Source organism: Magallana gigas, chromosome 5 (genome assembly GCF_963853765.1).
Source record: "Magallana gigas chromosome 5, xbMagGiga1.1, whole genome shotgun sequence".
NCBI lineage: Eukaryota > Metazoa > Mollusca > Bivalvia > Ostreida > Ostreidae > Magallana > Magallana gigas.
Genome location: NC_088857.1, coordinates 18,841,494 through 18,861,766, shown reverse-complemented (window position 1 = coordinate 18,861,766; position 20,273 = coordinate 18,841,494). Strand labels below are relative to the sequence as shown.

At 31.3% G+C, this 20,273-nt stretch overlaps 1 protein-coding gene across 9 annotated transcripts in view; it reads left to right on the top strand.

The window, feature by feature from the left end:
* LOC105339494 (uncharacterized) overlaps positions 1 to 20,273 on the top strand; it is a 63,763-nt gene that overhangs the window by 14,445 nt on the left and 29,045 nt on the right. For 2 of the 9 annotated variants that reach the window (XM_066086072.1, XM_066086075.1), the window contains exons 6-7: positions 3,830 to 4,015; positions 4,513 to 4,614. In XM_066086072.1, the coding sequence (XP_065942144.1) occupies positions 3,830 to 4,015; positions 4,513 to 4,614 (288 nt within the window). Of the gene's footprint in view, positions 1 to 3,829; positions 4,016 to 4,512; positions 6,488 to 7,874; positions 7,986 to 8,208; positions 8,571 to 8,823; positions 8,939 to 20,273 lie in introns of those variants that run through there. The other 7 variants (XR_010714380.1, XR_010714381.1, XR_010714379.1 and 4 more) reach the window with 7 other exon arrangements.

Below are 20,273 nucleotides of genomic sequence, written 5' to 3'. Positions count from 1 at the left end.
AATATGGCGTGTGTACAGGTCACAGTAAAACAAGTACAAGTTTGGGTGAAAGACAACAATCCGATAAAATTAACTGCCAAATCCCAACAACGAATAATAATTTAAAGTTAGCGTATACAAAGAGATGTAAAAATTTTGAATGTTATTTTTAAGAAATTGTTAGGCAAATAATGATAATTTAACAAGAAAATTTTAACCTACCAGTTTGTATGACGTGAAGATTGAAAAGGAGGATATGACGTAATATAGAACAGCACTTAGTAAAAAACTATTTTGGAACTCAGCATGCGCAACCCGGATAAATCCGGAATGAGCAGGGAACGTATACTGAGATAAATGCGCATATTCTGAGACTGCGCTTTAATATGCGCTATTATTTTGAACTATAGTTTACGAACCGCACACCATAGTTTACGAATCGTGAACTATAGTTTACGAATGATAATCTAAGTTTATCTGTCTGCAAATAACGTTCACGATCGATTATGCTGATAAATATAGATTGTATATTCACATCTGTAAACTATAATTTACATTCGTTAAGTATAGTTAAGAGCTGTTTATCATAGTTTCACGATCGTAAAACTATGTTTATTAGATAAACTATGTTTTGCAATCGCAAATGGTTGTTTTCAGTGTTAATTATAGGCTCACACTTCTGAAACATAGATGATTGCGTAAACTATAGTTTCCAGACGTGAAATATAGATTATCGTCATTAACTTTAGTTTTCTGTCCGTAAACTATACTTTAAGACCACTGAACCTTGACTGTGAAACTATGAATAGCTTATTTTTGTGAATTTGGCGTGCTTTTCATAAAAGTACTTTGAGATATACTAATCTCTTATTTTTAAACTCAAAATTGAAATTGCAGTAAATACAGAATGATTAAAGCACATTTCAGAGATATGTCAATGCCGATGTGAAGCTCACTCTAGATTCAGCACTCTGAATTGAGACACCCACCCCAACACAATTTCTGTTCACAAATGTGCCCTACTACTTATAGATAATCGATTCAGAAAATTAGCCCGGTGGTTTAGAAATCCACTTCTGTGTTTATTTATGGCTACAGCGCTAGCTCAACTATCTTTTTAAAGATAAATTTGTATAGAGTTAAAATTTATATCAACAGAATACAGACAGTAAACATAGTTGTAGGCAATCAATGGTTTTGAGCTCCTATTAGTTAGATTTTTTGTAAAATCGATCAAAAATGATGAAAATGAAAATTGAAAGAGAAAATTTGGACTAGATTAGATTTTAAATATCAGCTTAGAACGATTCATTGAAATATGAATTTAGTAAAACTATCAGTTTTTATCATTCTTCAACCAACAAATTAAACTGTTTAATTTATTATTTTTAATAATTGCAAAATAAAAAAACCTTTGAAAAGGGTTGAAAAGGGTTTAAAACAAACTTTAGTTTCCTTAGTATTTATATGTCACTGTAAATGTGTAAATTACTTTGCCTTTAACTTTATCTGTGTAATTCGCCTCAAATAAAACATTTCCAACCTCCCATCTCCGTAAACAAAACAAAAACAAAAAAAAGAAGGAAAACTGGCAGCAACCCCAAAACATGCATAGATGTGAGCCAATATAAAGTCCTGACTATAGGATTCCACCTTTTTGTTGATTGAAACTAAGTTGATATTGTCTGGTTTTATTAAATGTTGTGTCTAGTCCGGACTAAACTTAAACCTGGCAGTAAGTCTTTTTGAGTCTGAGGAACACTCCCAAGCTCTTAAAACGCGGTGCAAGTGCGGGAATTTAAACACTTTAAACATTAAATTGATACACTGCTTATTGTTCGTTATTGTATATACTGTGTTCGATTTATCTTCTTAATTGCTTTCATGACATATTCTTTAAAATTGAAAAAACCCAGTTTGGCTAGATATTTAAAGGAACAGGCAGGGATGAAACATATAAACTTAAATGGATGATATATACATGAACATAATGTACCTGATCATCAATTTTTGGTTGCAGCTGACTGAAAAAAAGCAAACTTTTTAATTTAATTTCAAACCGATGAGTTGGTATTTAGTGCGTTCTTAACCTAAAGTTTGTTCTTTGGGCCAAATTTCACAATTATTTTTGTCACTGTTTCATATAAGAATTTCAGATATAAGATTGTTTTGAAGAAAAAGAATTGCACCCCCTCCCATTCAACTTCTCTGTCTCATGCGTACATCATTTATTAATATAGATCAAGGTAGAACACAACCTGTTCATTATTTCCATTTTTATGTATATAAGGTTTACTACCAATCTGTCGTGTTTAAAATGTATATAAAAACGTTAATCGATGTCCTATAGATACCTCGCCCTTGGCGTTCAGCCATGACGTTATTTAGTCTAACCGCATTCCTCGCCATCCGTTCGGGAAAGTTCTTTCCATCAAAACTAAAATTAAATTAATTAATTCATTTTATTTATCTTTTTTTCTGATTAACCATAGATTGCCGATCAAAGGTATCAGCCTGCGATGCCCGTCAACCCATGTCCGTGTTTACCCTGAAAAGCTCTATCTGATTTTCTCACTAGAGGTCGTCTATCCTAATAACAACCTCTCGGGCCTTTTTTCTCGGTAAAAACACATCGAATGTATTAACATCACCGGATGTTAGAATGTTATACAAAACGGAGTTGCTTCCCAGTGAAATAAGTATCTTCTAGATATCCTCGTGTGTTGCTTTTGTGGTATATTTTAAGGTATATCATTGACTTTAATGAAGTCTAGCTTACATCTCAAAAAATCGTAAAATGTGCGGTATTTTTATCAAATTTGATAAAAAGGGGGATTGTCATGGACGCCTAAGTAATACGTTCGAGGTGTTTTTCGGAGCCTGTCGGAAAGGTCCGAGAAGTTGCAATTGACGTCTATTCATCAAAACAAAAATCGCTTTTCAGGAAACGAACTGACTCATTTTCAAATTTGTCAAATCTTATTTTCTATGTGTACCTTAAATAAGTTCTCACATAAATAAATTCACTATTAACGTAATCATTCAATATTAATTCATTGCAAGCGTATATTTTGATTAAAACTTCCACTGACTTTGATCCACCAAAGCGTGTCCACCTTACTCTCCACCTTTTTGCTATTTCGGGCTGGTATACCGAACATGAAAGTAGGGTTTTAAAGCAATATGAGCTGCATTTTTCAAGTTGAATGTTGTTGTTTTTTTTTTATACCAAAATGTTCTTTTCTACTAAAATGACAAAAATATCATGGTTTTTAAATTTCTGTTAGAAATATTTTTGTGGAAAAGGCCGTTAAGAATGCCTTATTTGGAGCAAAACTGAATTATTGTCACCCTTTACAAAAATTGATTTTCTATATATTCCTTAGAAGAAAATATTTTCTTTTGACAAAAATTAATGATTTTTTCAAATGTATGCAGACTTATCATACTAGCAGGTTTTTGCAGCAAAATAAAATTTTGAAAAAAATACAGCTCATATTGCTTTAATTTATTTTTTAAGTTATTTATAATGTAAAATTCAAGCGTTTGGACATCATATCACCTGTGTTGAAATACCAAAGCTATTAGTAGTTACTCGGACGCAGGCGTTTCGAAGTTTATTGGCAAAATGTCATTATTTATAAGGATAGATTGTATAACCTTTGTTAAAAAAAATACCCTGAAATATTATATTGTTTATGTTGAAATATTTTTTCAAGGTGTCTTTACAATTTGTTCCACCTGATGCGCATTTGATGCGTCCAGAAAAAAATCAAATACACTCTTATTTTAAGATTGTGGGGGTTTATTTTAAATTTACATTAAATGTTTATATATCTTAAAATTTCAGAAAATGGCATTTTAAAAGAATTCCAAAACAAAGTTACTTGGATGGAGGCTGTGTCTAATTGTGCAAAACGAAATGAAACATTAGCCTATTATCTACCATTTCATGAAAACTACAAACGCTTATTTTATCCGTCATATCGTTATTGGATTGGCATAAGACAGTTTTATCAAATCGAAACGGTGAAACGTAAGTTCAACGTTATTTTCAAGAACTTATTCATGTTCTATATTTTGTTGAAGTCAAACAAAATCAATGCATTAGAGGAGACCAGTACTGTAATTCTCTAGATTAATAAGCCCAAAACCGTGCGAAACTCTTTGTGCACAATAATTATATAATTTTTTGTTTGGCTGGAACTGTAGCTCTACGGTTCGTCAATCCGAATTTCCCGTAGAGCTATAGATCTAGATGTATTTTTTTCTTTACTAAGTGATAGTCTATAGCTTACCAAACTATACAATGTCATGTATCTGAGTATTTAAGAAAGGTGTGATGGTTAATGTGTTGGCCACTAAGCCTCCTTAATACAGTGCTACATTTCTGGACGTACATTGTATATTGGAATAATGCATGTATATCAAGGGAAAATATATCTCATTTTATTTCAATGCAATCAAAGCAAACATACAGTAACGGATACCAGAAAAAACCAACGTATAAAAAGCTTTCATTTATCATTTCAGAAGGAAGCAGCTCGTGTCCAGTGATCCGTCGATATATTAGAGATGATATTATTGTTGAAAACTCAAACTGTGACGAAAAAAAGAAATACATTTGTTCCAAAGGTACGTTTATGTCTAAATATTAGAAACAAAAAAAATTATGGTTACTAAAATGAATGAGTTTAGTACTATAAACATTACTCCTTTACAAACATTAAGAAAAACAAGTTTATTTTCGCTTTTACCACCAATTTTCGGTAAAGGGAATACAGATTTCCACAAAATCATATCTTTTTGTAAAATATCGAATGTCAAAAGTAAACGAAAAGAATTGGAATAATATAAATGTGAAACAATTATACATGTAATATGATATTAATGACTTTTAGCTGAATACTATTCGTAAAATGCATTGTCCGGCACATATCTCTCTTATCGCCGATATCCCTACAACTCCTACATAAGCCGCAGACCTTTATTTCGCTGTAGTGGCTTCACCTGTGTACCTACATTTAACAGCGCTGTTACTCGGTCAACATGAAATTATCAAATTTTACGCACTTTTGCTAAGCCATATTAATACCAACTTCAAATATACAGGCTAATGCATAATAATCATAACAAACAAAAATGCATATAGATCAAGAAATAAATCAAAATCTAAGGTCACAAAAAGAATACAACACAGTGGCAACGGGGTTCAGGTGGGCGATCGAGGGTGACTTCCTCTGTATGCAGATTTCGCTTGTATCAAAATGTTTCTCCCTGTTTCTACCTGACTTTGTTTGAACGTCGGCGTCTGTAATCCTGGCAGAATGTTTACAAACAAAGCAGACGCCCCGGAAGTTAATGAGTAAAGCATTTTGGGTAATATTGAAAGAATAAGAACGCTTTAATGACTCATTAATATTTTAATGCCGCATTAACTAAAAAACCTTTAATAACGGGTTTGTACAACAACTCTAATGTGTTTATTAACTAATGATTTATATAGAATTTAATGATTCATTAAGCTTAATAACACATTAAAATAAATAAACCGTTGATACAACCGGATCCTGATGTACTACATTTATATGTGAGAACCCAAAAATTGTAAGCCATATTATTCTTACTTGCTTGTTTTTCTGGGTGAACGGGGTTTTTGTGTACACATTAATTTTATCCAAGGTCACAAATAAAGTAAATTATTGTACATTTTATTTAGAAAAATAGATCAAGGTATGTGTATTTTTTTTCTATAGTTTTCCACTTAAGTTCTAATCTCAAATGCACAGATACATATCTACTTAAATTGCCGTTTTTTGATAACGTCAATATATCGTGTTAGATAATATAAATAATAACAATAGATGAATAAATGTGATAAGTTTTATCAATCATACTCTAAATGCAAAAACATTTAAACTACAATAAAGTTTTTTTTATTCAACAATATTAAACATAAACGGAAGACTCTGACGATATTTCCGAAAACCTTGTCTTATTACGTGTTCGATCTACTTTCGCGTCTCCGTAACCTAGCGGCTATAGACATTAGACTGAAGATGTCGAAGATACTGTAACAGGTAATACCGGGTATAATTCGACAAGGAAGGTTCTGCATCAACAAATATTTGAACAATAAGCTGTTTTCCGTGGTATTTTTTAAATCAAGGTAAGTATGACTAGAGAAGAAAGTGGGATTTTAACAAGTAACTTGTATTTATTTTTAAATACAACTATCGCATGCAAATGTGTATCGGTTTTATATTTATATTACAAAACAATGAAATCGGTAGTACATACAAACAAGTTTTGTAGGAAATTTTAATACTATTAGTTTAACATATGTCTTTATATACTCATGTCTTTGATCTGTTCACTTACATGTACATGTATATCAGATGTAATTATATTTATAGAAGCCAGAAAAAAGAAAAAAAAAAGAAAAAAAAAAAAACAAAAACAAACAAGCAGTTAATCAATACAAAGTTTACACATCGTACCTATCGAGGTGAGCGGTGGTTTATGCCTACATCTTTGTACATATTTAAATCGAGGATTGTTTATTCAATATGTATTTCAAACTCATATCTGGTTTAATTTCTTGTATTACAATGGAGCGCATTGAAGTGGTAAAATTTCTCGTTCGAATGGAATGTTCTAAATTTTGTATCGAACGTCAATTGTTACATAAGACACGCCCATATCTTTTGAAACGAGGAAAACAGTATTCGTCACAATTATTTCGGAACCACCACTCTTCTAAACAGCATAAGCAGGAATTTCACACACGTCCATTATACACAAAAACACATATAAACACACTTTTTTCTTTCTAACTATATGTTCAGAAACAGTGATATTGTTAAAAATAAAGAGTCAAGAATATTTTTAATAACAAATTTATTTGTGTTTACATTGTTACGAATACTATTTTCCTCGTTTCAAAAGAAATGGGCGTGACTTTCGTAGCAATTGACATTCGATACAAAGTTAAGAACATTCCATTCAAACGAAAATTTTTACCACTTCAATGCGTTTCATTGTAGTGAGAACGAGATGAAAAGTGAGCTTGATCAAGATTTGTTGCCATTGAGCTAACAATGTTTGAGATAGTACTGACACATTAAATGTATATGCAAGAACCTACTAGTCTAAACGTATACAACTTAAATGAGCCTAATATGCTTATGTATTTCTCTCTATAATCAAATCAAATTTGGCGCAAAAAGCAAGATGTTATTATTCGTACTTTGTAAAGCATGTATAACAAGTTTTTGCATTATTTTTTTTAGTATATTTTTTAATGCTAATAAACAGTTTTGCATGAATACGTTTTAATTGACTTTAATAAATCACAACTATTGTGAATTAACATACTCGGATATGTGAGCATGAATTTTGCAAAAAGTCCTCTTAAGCAAACAAGCTTTTAAGAATTACTTCATTATAATCTTCATCTATTTAAATAAATATAGTAAAAAATATTATCACTGGTAGTCAAGTGTTCTATCATTCTTGCATTTTAATTTTGCATGACAAATAGATGATAAGATATCGTCTTTTATAAGCTTCACTATGCCCTTTTAATTTTTATCAATATTCATCAGTTAATTATAGGTATTTATCGGCAATAAGTACTAATAATCAGCATGCAAAGTAACGAGGTTTATATAATTAATACTTTAAAAAAATTGAAGTTTTCTTATTTTCATTAACTTTTTAAAATATAATTGAATAAATTAAATTATTCAATAAAAGTAAAACAATTTGAATAAAAATTAAGATTAAATATATTAATTTTATGTGAAATGCAGTTTCCACATCGTTACTATTTCAGGCTTTATCTAAGTTCATTATCTTTGCTTGAAATTTGCTGGTTCTTGTATTTTTACCAGATTAATTCGACATTTACCATAATACATAATCCAGCGATTTGTTGGAATAGTAGTTGGAGTTTTGGCAACAGTAGCAATACTGCTACTGGGTTTTGTTTGTATATCTTTACGGTAAGTTAACATTATTCATTATTAAGACGTACATGTGCAATGTAAATATGCCTTAATTTTATTGTAAGAGGACTTGATGATCGTGGACGGTTTTATACAATATAGATCTCCTAAAATGAAAAGTTTTTTGTAAAAATAAATCAACAAATTCAAATTTCAAATCTAAAATATATGATTTTTTAACCTAACAAATCATATCTAATGGTTAATGGTTAATTTGTAGACCACCCAGCCTTTTTAATCTGACATCGCTTGGGTCGCCGATATGTAATGGATTTTTTCGATGATTATAAAATGAAACCATTTCAGAATACAAAAATTTAAGTATGCATTTTTATCCAATTTGCTTAATTTCTAATATGATGTCTTAGATTTGAATATCTGTAATTTTTTATTGTAGACGTAGAAGCAATAGCTTTTGCCGACGTCATTACTCGCTAGGTAGCGTGCGTGCACTTAAGGAAATAGAAAAAAATTAAAATGGCGGGCAATTTAAACAGTGGGCGGTGCAACGTTTTAATTTCGAGCTTGCTCAAAGAGGGGCAGCATGTAGGGGAATGAAGATTGATCTGATCGAGAGGGTAGGTATCTGATATAGGAATGAAGACATAGTTTTTATTCACGGAAACGTGAGATCGTTTATAAAATGTACATTTAATTGCCGTTGTTGTCGTTTTACAACACAAGATTTGGCAGTTTTTGAATCATTTAACATGTAGGACGTAACAATCCATTTCTTGCGTTAAAAAAAAATGAAGCTGGTTTCTGGCAAAATATGCACACATTGATTAACTACGTATTTTTAGCTCAAATGTCAGACAAATGTTGTTGATTTCAGAGAGCCATGGCTGAGAAGTAGACATGCCTGCGGCACATTATTGTTCCCAAATCCCCGCGTATGTTGGGCCAATGTTTGACCAATGTCATCGGTTACAATGAACCAACGTTGGCAATTTTGTTCATCGGTCCAACGTTGGCCTAATGTGAGTTCAACGTTGACCCAATATTAGTTCGACGTTGGCGTAACGTTTGGCCAATAAAAAGTGCACACATGAATTGCAACAAAATATTACAACAATACATGTATATGATTTTATTTTTATTTTAAATTTAGAATACACAAACCATGATAAACATCCTTAGAAAGAAAAAATGGCCGATGGTGTGTTATGGCAAGCATAGTTTCACAAGGTAAATCTATATCCGCACTTTTAACCTTAGTTCCCCAAAAATTCAATGTTTGTATCCATTCCAACTCATTAATTTTTGTTTCTTGTTCCTTTTCTTCATAGTCAATTGCACAACACTCAAACCATGAACAGGCCTGGGGGCCATACAAGTAAGACGAGCTCACTTTTGATTTAAGTCTCACTTTTAGGAAGATATAGTGGAAAAGTGAGACTGAGATCGAAAGTGAGCTCGTCTAACTTTTATGGCCCCCAGGCCAGAACTCCCCAGAGTCAGTAGAAAATTCAACAACATGGTTGTACGCCCTAACATTCCCTGTACAAAAAATAATAAAAGAGAGACCTGGGATTAAATTACACAAAATCCATTAAAATATGCAATAACCTGAGATAAATGCTTAAATTTCTGTTTTGTTTGCTGAGCTGTTACTGTAACATTCTCTCTTAAAACGAAGCAGCAAAAACAACGAGTCTCTTTGTTTGCTAAACCTGCTAAATGTGAGCAGATCCATCCCAACAGATCAGATATTACAATTACGGATACCATAGAAACTGGCCAGTCTCACGCTGTGAAAACTCCGTCCTAATTGTTCGGTCAGTAAATGTGCTCTTATCTCAGGATCGGCTTCTTATAATTCTACACTTAAGAACAATTATGCAATATCCAATTATTTTGCAGAATCTTTTTAGTTCGGCTTTTTTACGCGCGTTTTTGATTTTGACTTGTATATTTTCACTTGTTTTCGTTGATGATATAATAGCCATTATTGATATATTTAGGCTTAAAATTATTTAAACATCCAAATATTTCGGAATTCTATTATATATATTAAATGTTTCAATGTTTTTTGTAGATAAATGAATAACCTGGAATATATGTAATCGACAAAAAAATCTTAACATACGACATACGTTAGACCAATATTTGGCCAATATCATGGTCTCACCTAAAATGATTAATGTAACTTTAGCCTAGACTCTGATACTCCAAATATCTAAGTATTCCTTGTTTTTTTTAAACTGATTTTGAATTAATTAATTAAACTAATTAAAATTGGTTTAATAGGCCAAGAAAACCTCAGATCTTTTGGACTATATTTTGTCATTGTACATGTACAGGTTAACACATGTGTATCAAGGTCTACGGATTGTATTACTCTCTAGAAATTTCAGGCTTGAATTGCATGACAGATATAAGAATTTCAGAGAAGATTCCATCAAAATTCCAGAGCCATTAGATGTATTCTGGCCTATAACTGGCTTCCAGCAACTCAGACCAGAACACAAGCCAATGCACAGTTACCATATCACCAGATTGAACAATACTTTCTGTCTAGAATGGTAGGTAAATATGTAAACGCAAGTTTTAATCAAGATTTAGCTGAAATGTTTCTATTTAAAGTGATATTTTAAACTAGAATATAATATATTTTGGTTTTTTTCATATTTCTGTATGCACATGTACAGACATTTACAACAAACATTTGATCAACTTTAAAATTTAAAAAAGAACATTCTCTATGAAAATTTACCAACTTTGATTTCATTTTGTAGAAGACAAACAGATGATATCGAACCTTAAAGCATTGGAAAAGGGAAAGGACCACCTAACTGGAGAGAGAATTTTTTAATGCAGCATTAGGTGATACACATATTTATTTATCTGAGACAGTGGGTGCAGCAATGACAAAAAAGATTTTATTTCATATAAAAATTAAGGTTCCTCGACACACAAAAATTTTATTTTATGGTTCGATAGAGAATCTTTTTTGAAACATGATTCCACAAGACAGAGATCAATATCGGCTTTCAGTTATTTTATACGAATTTTTTTGTATTTTTTCAGTGTAATAGGAAAAACTGTTTTGCAGACAAACAGAATATATTAGAGCTTAAAACTTGTTGTCAATTAATGTGTAATATAATTATAAATAAATTCATGCCAAAGATCGTTTGGTCAAATGTTTAATTTTTTAGTTAAAAAAATATTTCTGAAAATCAAAATTGTAATTCTTTAATATCTTTATAATCTATGGATAAAAGTTTTAAAATAACACATAGTCACATAAACTATTTACTAAACAATGATATTTTACAAAGAAATTGAAATGAAAATGCGAAATTTTGGAAAAATTGCTATTTATCAAATTTGAACCGATCCCGATTGAAAAAAACAACTGATCCCGATCAGAATTATTTTAAAATTGAAATTTTACAAATAAACTGCAGTTTTTTCTAAGTAATTGATATGAATTATAAAGTTAGTAAATGACGAAACCATTTTACAGCTAAACAACCTGAAATTTTTGCAAAATTCTGATTCATTCTAACTTTATGTGATTTCGTTCGGGATCAGTTTAATTACAATCGGGATCGGTTCAATTTTAAAATTTTCCATTTATACTTTAATTTCACTATTTGGTTTCAATTTCTTGTTGAAATATGATTGTACAGAAATTGTTAAATGCGAGTAACAGTTTATCTGCAGTTTTTATCCATAGATTTAAAAAATATCTACAATCCTTTTTTTTAATTTTCATAAATATTTTTTTTACAAAAATATTTCAAAGTTTATCTGGCCGTTTTTGATATGTATTTATAGATAATTGTATTGTGCATTAATTGATAACAAATTTTTAGCTCTAATATATCTTGTTCGCAGCTAAAACGATGTTTCCGGTTTCTATAAAAAAAAATACAAAAAATTCATATAAAATAATCAGAGGCCGATATAGGTGTCATTTTTGAATAATCATTTCTCAAAGAGAATTCTTCATCGATCCATCAAATAATGCATTGGTGTGTCGAGCCACCTTAAGTTCTGGTGTTATTTAGATAGACATGATAAAATAAAAGGCTTATGTAATTGCTTATAATACCTTGCAAATTTTTCTGAATTGCTAATAAATATATAGGGTTGGTTTTAGCAGTGCATGTAAAATTAACAAAATTGACTACATGATATCAGATAGTAAACTAGCTCAATGTCATACTGGATTTAGCTTGGCACATGTAGCTATCATTTATGTTCTGTCATGATTTTTGTAAAATTATTGATTGAATTTCGATACATAATGGCCATACATACATTTATTTTAAGAAATTACCTTACTTTTTACTTTTTTTTTTATATTTCATTAGTTATCCTAAAATTTTAAAATTGTAATTGACATAAGAACAGGATATCCCCTGATTTCCCATTGCAAATGCCCTGCAGGCAAGAGACCTCAAGGAATATGTAAGCATGTTGCTGGTTATGGTGGAGAGCTTTGTAGAGAAGGGAAAATTAGCAGTCAAGAATGGATGTACAGACAATTTGCAAAGCTTTCATGTACCACACAAAATTTTCAATTTTCAAAACTTAAAATTTTCACATAAAATCATTACTCGTGGATATGCATTATGATGTCATGAATGACTCCATACATGTATAATAAAGTGTAGTACTTAATAGGTAAACTACTAGAAGTAGAGAGAAGCCCTTGGAAAAGAAAACACACCGATGAAATGCTGGAGGATTTAAGGAAAGACAAGTACTTGAAACACTCTTCATGATACTCCAGTTACATCTGTAACTGCATGGTTAACACATTCTAGGTTGCAAGTAGAGACCTTGATTACCTTCAACTTCCTTTAATAGGGCACTTTGTTGACAAAGCAGTAACTATAAGTAAACTAATTACTGTGGTTTCATCAATTTTGGTTGAATACCAATTTTCGTGGATTTCGTTGTCGAATTGATCCATGAAATTAAATGTTCATTGAAATGCAATTTCTATTAACATTTTGTATTGAAAGGGTCATTGGCCACGAATTTACGTATCCTTGAAACTGTGATTTTTACTTTATCCACGAAAATTGATACCCTTGAATATTAATGAAACCACAGTAACAGAACTATATGCAACCTAAATGCATTTCTGGGAATGTATAATTAATATGTTTTTGGCAGAGTCAGGTATATTGCATTCCTACATGTACTAGCTCTGGATAGTGAGTTAACCCTTTAGCTCGACCAGTAGAGTGTTGGACTGGCATAACAGAGAACCCGGGTTCAAACCCCAGCAGTGGCAAAAAGTGTCTCTGTTACATATCAATTTTTTTTAGGTCAAACCAGCATTCAAATTAAATATAGCAACAAAGATAAGAATATCATATACAGGTTCTTTATTTTAAAAAAAAAGTATGTTGATTTAACATACATGGAAGTAAAAATTATTCATATTTCATTTTATTGTCATCTTTTTAAGGTCTCTTCAAAAGATGCCAAGGACATAGGGGAATCTACAAGGATGCAAGCCAAGAGTAAAACCTAATGCTTGTTCGATAGAAGAAAATTTGTTAATTACTGCCTCACGTTTCGGTGACATTGTAAAAAATGATTTGCTGCAGAGACACTAGAAAATTGTATTCTAGCATTTACCAACATACGATACGTCAATCATCACATATACCAGTATTTATAGTAGGCAGCATGAGAGTACAGCAATTTCCATGTTTGAAGAACTGACTCATTTCAATGTCTCAAGAGTGTGGGTTGTGTCTGTCAAATACCCTTACCTTGCTACACCAGATGTTTTAGTAGGGAATGGAGCCATGGTAGAAGTTAAATGCCCATATGGTGGTAGAGATGATGATATTCTTTCTGTGAAGAAATTCCCAATTTTTGTTGAACCAAATGGTAAAATTACATTGTAATCAAGTCATAAATACCATGACCAAATCCAAGACTACTGTATATTTCAGGTACAATACTCTGCTACTTCATTGTATACACATTTTGTAACATTTTGATCTTGAAACTTGAATATGATGATGAATATTATCTGTTTAGTTTATTGCTAAAACTAGAAATGTTCTACAAGAAACATTTCAGACCAAATGTTGCTTCTTGTTTGTAATAAGCGTATATTCTATTAGTTTTCATGCACATGTAAGCTTATTAACATATTATACACTTCATTGTTGAAGTTTTTTGGTGCACTAGATATAGCAGAAAGAAGATAGAATGTACATTTTTGATGCAGTGGCTTGGTATTTGCATCTTCATTTGAAGTTACATTAAACTCATTCTTTTTTGTAACATAAGTCAATCAGTAATACTACTGTTCTGTATGAATATAATATACAATTATACCCCCGCTCCGAAAGGGGGGAGATATACTTTTTGACCCTTATGTGTCTGTCTGGCTATCGGTATTAAATATCTGTCAAATTTTATTTCAGAAAATATTAACTGCAGCTGCTTTAAATTTTAACACTCTTTATTAAATATGCCATATGGTGGGATTCATTTCAAATTCATAACAAATTCAATATCAACCTCAAGTTAAATTTATGTTTATTCATTATATATTACTAGAAATGTGAGAGAAGAAAACTGAAGATGTAGTTCAATAAAAGTTTATCATCTCTTGATCTGTACAAATTTGAATTTAATTATTTGACATTTGTAATTGTTAATGTTTTTATCTTAACAATACCAGTAATTAAAACAGACTCTTGTTATCGTTATCATAATTTAAAAGCATAATTTTCTTCAATCCTCAGCAACCAACAGTTTAATGACAAAAAAAATGGTATAAACATTGTGAATAAGTATTCATTGTAAATTGACTAATATGAACATATGACTGATAATTTATCGTACGCCAAACAAAGCAAAAGCAACGACAGTTTAATAACTTTAAGCAAAACCGTCTACAATAGGTTTTCTGAAGTTTGACAATGAAAAGCAAACAAATACTGTTCTTGAACCAAGAAAATATTTACTAGATGGTAGCGGATGACTTAGAATTTTATAAGTCTTGGAGAGGCCAATTACTCTTTCTACGTTTATTCTCTTGGATGCAATTACTGTAAACGTACTACATTTGGCTGAGTATTTTATGAAGCGCTTTTGGTGGAATGCGGCCCTCCGCTAAATCAAGTACATCGCTAAATGCCATACATCTATAAATAAGAATATTCACATTCAGGAGTACACTAATTCAAATCCATGCCAACTTTTTCGAAAACTAATTTCCGCCAAATATTGTACACGCCAAATACAATACGTTTACAGTATCTTGTCTCAAACAACATCTCTTGGCTTAAGTTGGGATTTACCTTTCAGCATGGAAGGAGTATTAACATATACATCCATGGGTGCAAATCCAATTCTTCGGTCTGCCATTATACTATCTTTTGGCAGTAACATACTTGATTCTGGGTTGATCATGGAACACTCTATTATATGTTGATCTGATGCTTTTAAAGATCAATTCTATGTAAGAATCAAAGATTTATAAAATGTCAGGCCACGTATAGTCACCAATTTTCCTTATATTTCATACATGGACACGCCAAGGTGTAAACCGCAAAAAATCACAAAAATTTGGTTGCTAGGGGTAACCGTTGCCATAGTAACCGAGGCTAAAAAAATAGCCAAAACTTACCTAATTTGAAGCCATATTAGAAGGTTTTACCCACTAATGTAAACTATCAAAGACATAAAAACAGCTTTGTCCTATTTCTATTTATTTAATTATATCAGAAAATTGATGGAGAAACCAATACTTTTAAAATGTTACCATGGAAACAGTTACAAATTTTTGAAATCAGTTTTATTTTTTAATAAGCCGAAGTTGGAAACTGTTAAATTTTTACATCCATATCAATGTCCATTCTATATATATTTTGTTTAAAAAATTACATCCGTTGCTATGGCAACAAGGCCAAAAAATAGGAAAAACTGAGAAATTGAAGATGATTTTGATATGCTTTAATTCCCGATTTTAGAAATTTTTGCAATTGTTTTAGTTAGAACTTGTAAAAATATATCTAAATTTTCATTATATACCACAAAAACCTTTGCTTTGCAACAGAGAAGTGTTGTTGCTATGGAACATTAAGTTGATAAAAAATCACACAGAAATTCTTACTTTTTGAAAAGTCCATAGCAACGACAGTTATTTTTAGAATATTTCAGATTTTTTTCAAGTGTCATTAAAGATAAGGACATACTTTATTTTTTCTCACCATTTGATTTTATAAATTTATTCATTATAAGTAAATAATATCCATTCAAATATGCCTAAACATATTATAATTTTTCTTATTTTTTAGCTTGTTACCAAAGCACCGGTTCTCAATTTTCATATTTAAATTCTTAATTGCACAATCATAATAGTGTTTACCTAAAAATCCAAGATTTGCACTTTTTATTCAAATTAAATGAAGAAAACAGATTTTAAAATTTCTGTTTAGTAACCATCATGATGGAAACGCTCTAAAAATATGCGTTTCTCCATGAATTTGTTTCTTTCTTTTGAAAAATGACAACTATGTTTAATAGTATATACTACCCTGGAAACCCCAAGTTCTGCACATTACTTACAATATGTTCTCAAATAAGCATTAAAATGCCATTTTTACAGCTTTACCTTCGGTTTCCATGGCAACAGGACCGTATAGCAACAAACAAATGGTGTTAAGACTTTTTACTCACTAAAGTCTATCAAATTGTCAAGTATGAAGAAAAATCAGTGACTTTGCATGGCCACCGAATTTTTGATTCTTACATAGAATTGATCTTAACCACCAAAAGACTCACTAATAAATGAGATTGCGCCTCTACAGGTACAATCGTTCATTGTTTTCAGTGTGTTACGATGTTTATAACTTGACCACGGTATTGATTGAGCGTTTACATTTGATGGTTTTTGAATTGGAATCTCGGTTGCATCCAAAATTACTCTCGTATTTGGAAACTTTTGATAATCTTCAGGCATGTTTTTGTCGATAATTTCACGGGAAGGCCAAATGTCAAGTCCCTTGTGTTGTCAGCCCAACGTCATAACCCACTCGCCTACAACGTGCACTGAAAATGAGTGATAAGTAATAATAATAAGAATAGAAAGACACTGTGATTGAACGACACTGGTAGCATCCGACATTATTCCATTCCAAAAATTTACTAAATATACAAATATTTGATTAAAATTCGTTTAGTTTTAACAAGTTATTAAAATTATTCAATTGTACATTACTTCAAAAATCAAAACTGTGTTATTTATAATCGATCAAATCGATATAAAATAATCTTGTTTTACAATGTACAGCAGCAATTTAACTTTTTCAAAATCAACGAAATAAATCAGTCTTAGAATAAACAAACACAATTTAGTAAACTATGTTCACGAAAAAGGACAACAATTCATTAAGAAAATAGATCTACATTTCGTAAACTTTCTTTGTAAACGCTTATTTAATCTATTTCAACCAAGTATTACTTACATATTCTTCTCAGTAAAAAATATTTATTATGCCGATCTTGTTTTGTTTTGCAGTATAATTATGCAGTTAGGCACATGTAACCTATAAACGGATACTTTCAACCCCCTCTCCACATTAATGCAACATGTAAACAAGAGATGTTTGTAAAACACTTATGCGCCCCTCCCTTGGAAACATCCACAAAGAAAATGAACGTAAACTGCAAATATTTGGAATTTTTCTAAGTCCAAGTGCATAACTCTGTCAAAAATTGCTCTATCATACCCAAAATCAAATTGACCTCAATATTATTTAGATAAACCTGTATACTAAATTTCATATCAATATGTGCACCCCCTGCAAAGAATATGAGTGGAGACTGCAAGTAACTGGAATTTTTCTACGTCCAAGATCATAACTCTGTCGAAAATGGCTCGATTGTACCCAATATCGAACTTGACCTAGATAATATCATGATGAACCTGTATACCAAATTTCATTTCAATATGTTCATCCTCTGCGAAGAAAATGAGCGGAAACAGCAAATAACTGGAATTTTTCTACGTCCAAGAGCCATAACTCTGTCGAAAATCGCTCGATCGTACCCAATATCGAACTTGACCTAGATAATATCATGATAAATCTGTATACCAAATTTCATTTCAATATATTCATCCTCTGCAAAGAAATTGAGCGGAAACAGCAAATAACTGGAATTTTTCTGCGTCCAAGAGCCATACTCTGTCGAAAATGGCTCGATTGTATCCAATATCGAATTTGACCTAGATAATATCATGATAAACCTGTATACCAAATTTCATTTCAATATGTTCATCCTCTGTGAAGAAAATGAATGGAAACTGTTGGTGGACAGACCGACCGACCGACAGACCGACGGACAGCAGAAAAGCAACATGCCCTCCCTTCTTTGAAGGGGGGCTGAAAAATAACCATGACAGAACAATTATATTTAAATCATTTTTTAAAAAGTTTATTGTTTTTACCTTTATCTTAAATTTATTTTACTCACTGAACACTTGTTTAAGTGCAGAAATGTAACAACATTGAGCCCTCTTTTACGAAAATATGAAAACTTTATTGATTTCAAGCTAAATTTTTATTAACTCCACAAGCATGTGCACAAAAGATTTTTTACTGAATCACTTCTTACATCTTAATCAGTTATATATGTGAAATTCACATTGGCACATAACTGTCGAGCATATGAAAATGACATTCTTTTGGTCACAAATTGTCATGGGGGGGGATTTTGCAAAACTTAGCGTTTCCATGCCAGTATGACTTCATCAAAAATGTATTTTCCCGGAAAAAATATACATTTTTAGAAAGAACTTAGAAAGTATTTTTTAGGAAAAAGTAGAAAATCTGTTTTTGTTGCAAGTAACGCACTATAGAGTTTAAAATTTTGGTGTGAATAAATGCATAATATAAATATGTAATAAACCATGACCAGCTGTACATATGTAGATTTTCATACTGGACGGCCCCATACCCTGGTTTATCGTGTTTAGGCCAGTTGGGCTTTTGACTCAAAATGTCCAATTTCCAGACAATTATATATCCATGGTATTACTGAATAAATAGGAACAGTATGTGTTTGTGAAACACTGATACCCTGTAAGCATGCTATGGCCAAGATTGGTCTTACAAGAGTAGACTAGACTCCAGGATCAATGTCATATTAAAGATTAAAAAGATGATGTCCAAAGGAATTAAAACCAAAGCTCAAAGTTATAGCAAAATAGAATAAAATCCAATGTCAACTCGTGAATTACAAATGAAATACAAAGAACATTGGTTTGTGACACTAAAGAATAAATCTGGGATATATGAAAGCTTTATCGCTGTGCACAAACAAGCTCCAGCAATGTCTTTTAGTAAATTTATTTATTGGCCTCCTCTGTCCTGAGGGTAGAGGCTACAATTTCCATAACAAATTAAGCCCTCGTAGAAATAATTTCATATAACAACCAATTCATAAACAGTTCAAAAATTACGTAAAATTACGCCAGACGAGTCTATGATATCCATATTATGCCAAATTTGAAAAAAAAAACATGAAAAGGAGTACTAGTTTCATGAGTTAAAAAAATTACATGTAATATTTATACTGCACTATATCATTTAACATTTCAACTTGATGTAATCGAAATAGTTACTAAAATAATGTTTCCTAAAATATAATCGCACCCATATTTTACATCAACGCCATATGCGTTTGTGCACTTCACGTTTTATAACAGTTATGCAGACAAAGGGCGAAAACAATCTTTAAGCAAGTCCTTAAAGATTACTTAAAGGTGGCGTAAAGGAGGCTTAAAGAATATACAATCTTTAAGCCTCCTTTACGACTTAGTCACCTTTTAGCTGAGCTTATAGGTCCTTAATGTCCAAACTTTTTAAAGTAACCTTTAAGCCATCTTTAAGCCACATTTTAGCATTTTTAAGTGGCATTAACGCTCCCTTTAAGTTGTCTTTACATTATCTTTAAGTTCCCTTTAAGTCAAGTTGATCAAGCTGAACAGATTCATCTTAAATACATAAAATAAGGGATGGGAGGGGGTGATCCGAGTGATGATTTAATTTCCAAGAGGGGGGGGGGGTTCCGGGCGGTTTTAATTGTCATTCCATTGAACACAGATCGCTATCACTAACACTGCTCCAATGGACACAGATTGCCGTTATAAAATTCTTTATTTTTTTCCTAATTTATTGTAAGGGTACAGTCTCTGTATCTTAATCTGAGCATGAAATTATATTAAAGTATGTTTGTTTCCTATTACAAATGAACCGTTGAAAGCAAGCTCTGTAATTGTTTTTTAAT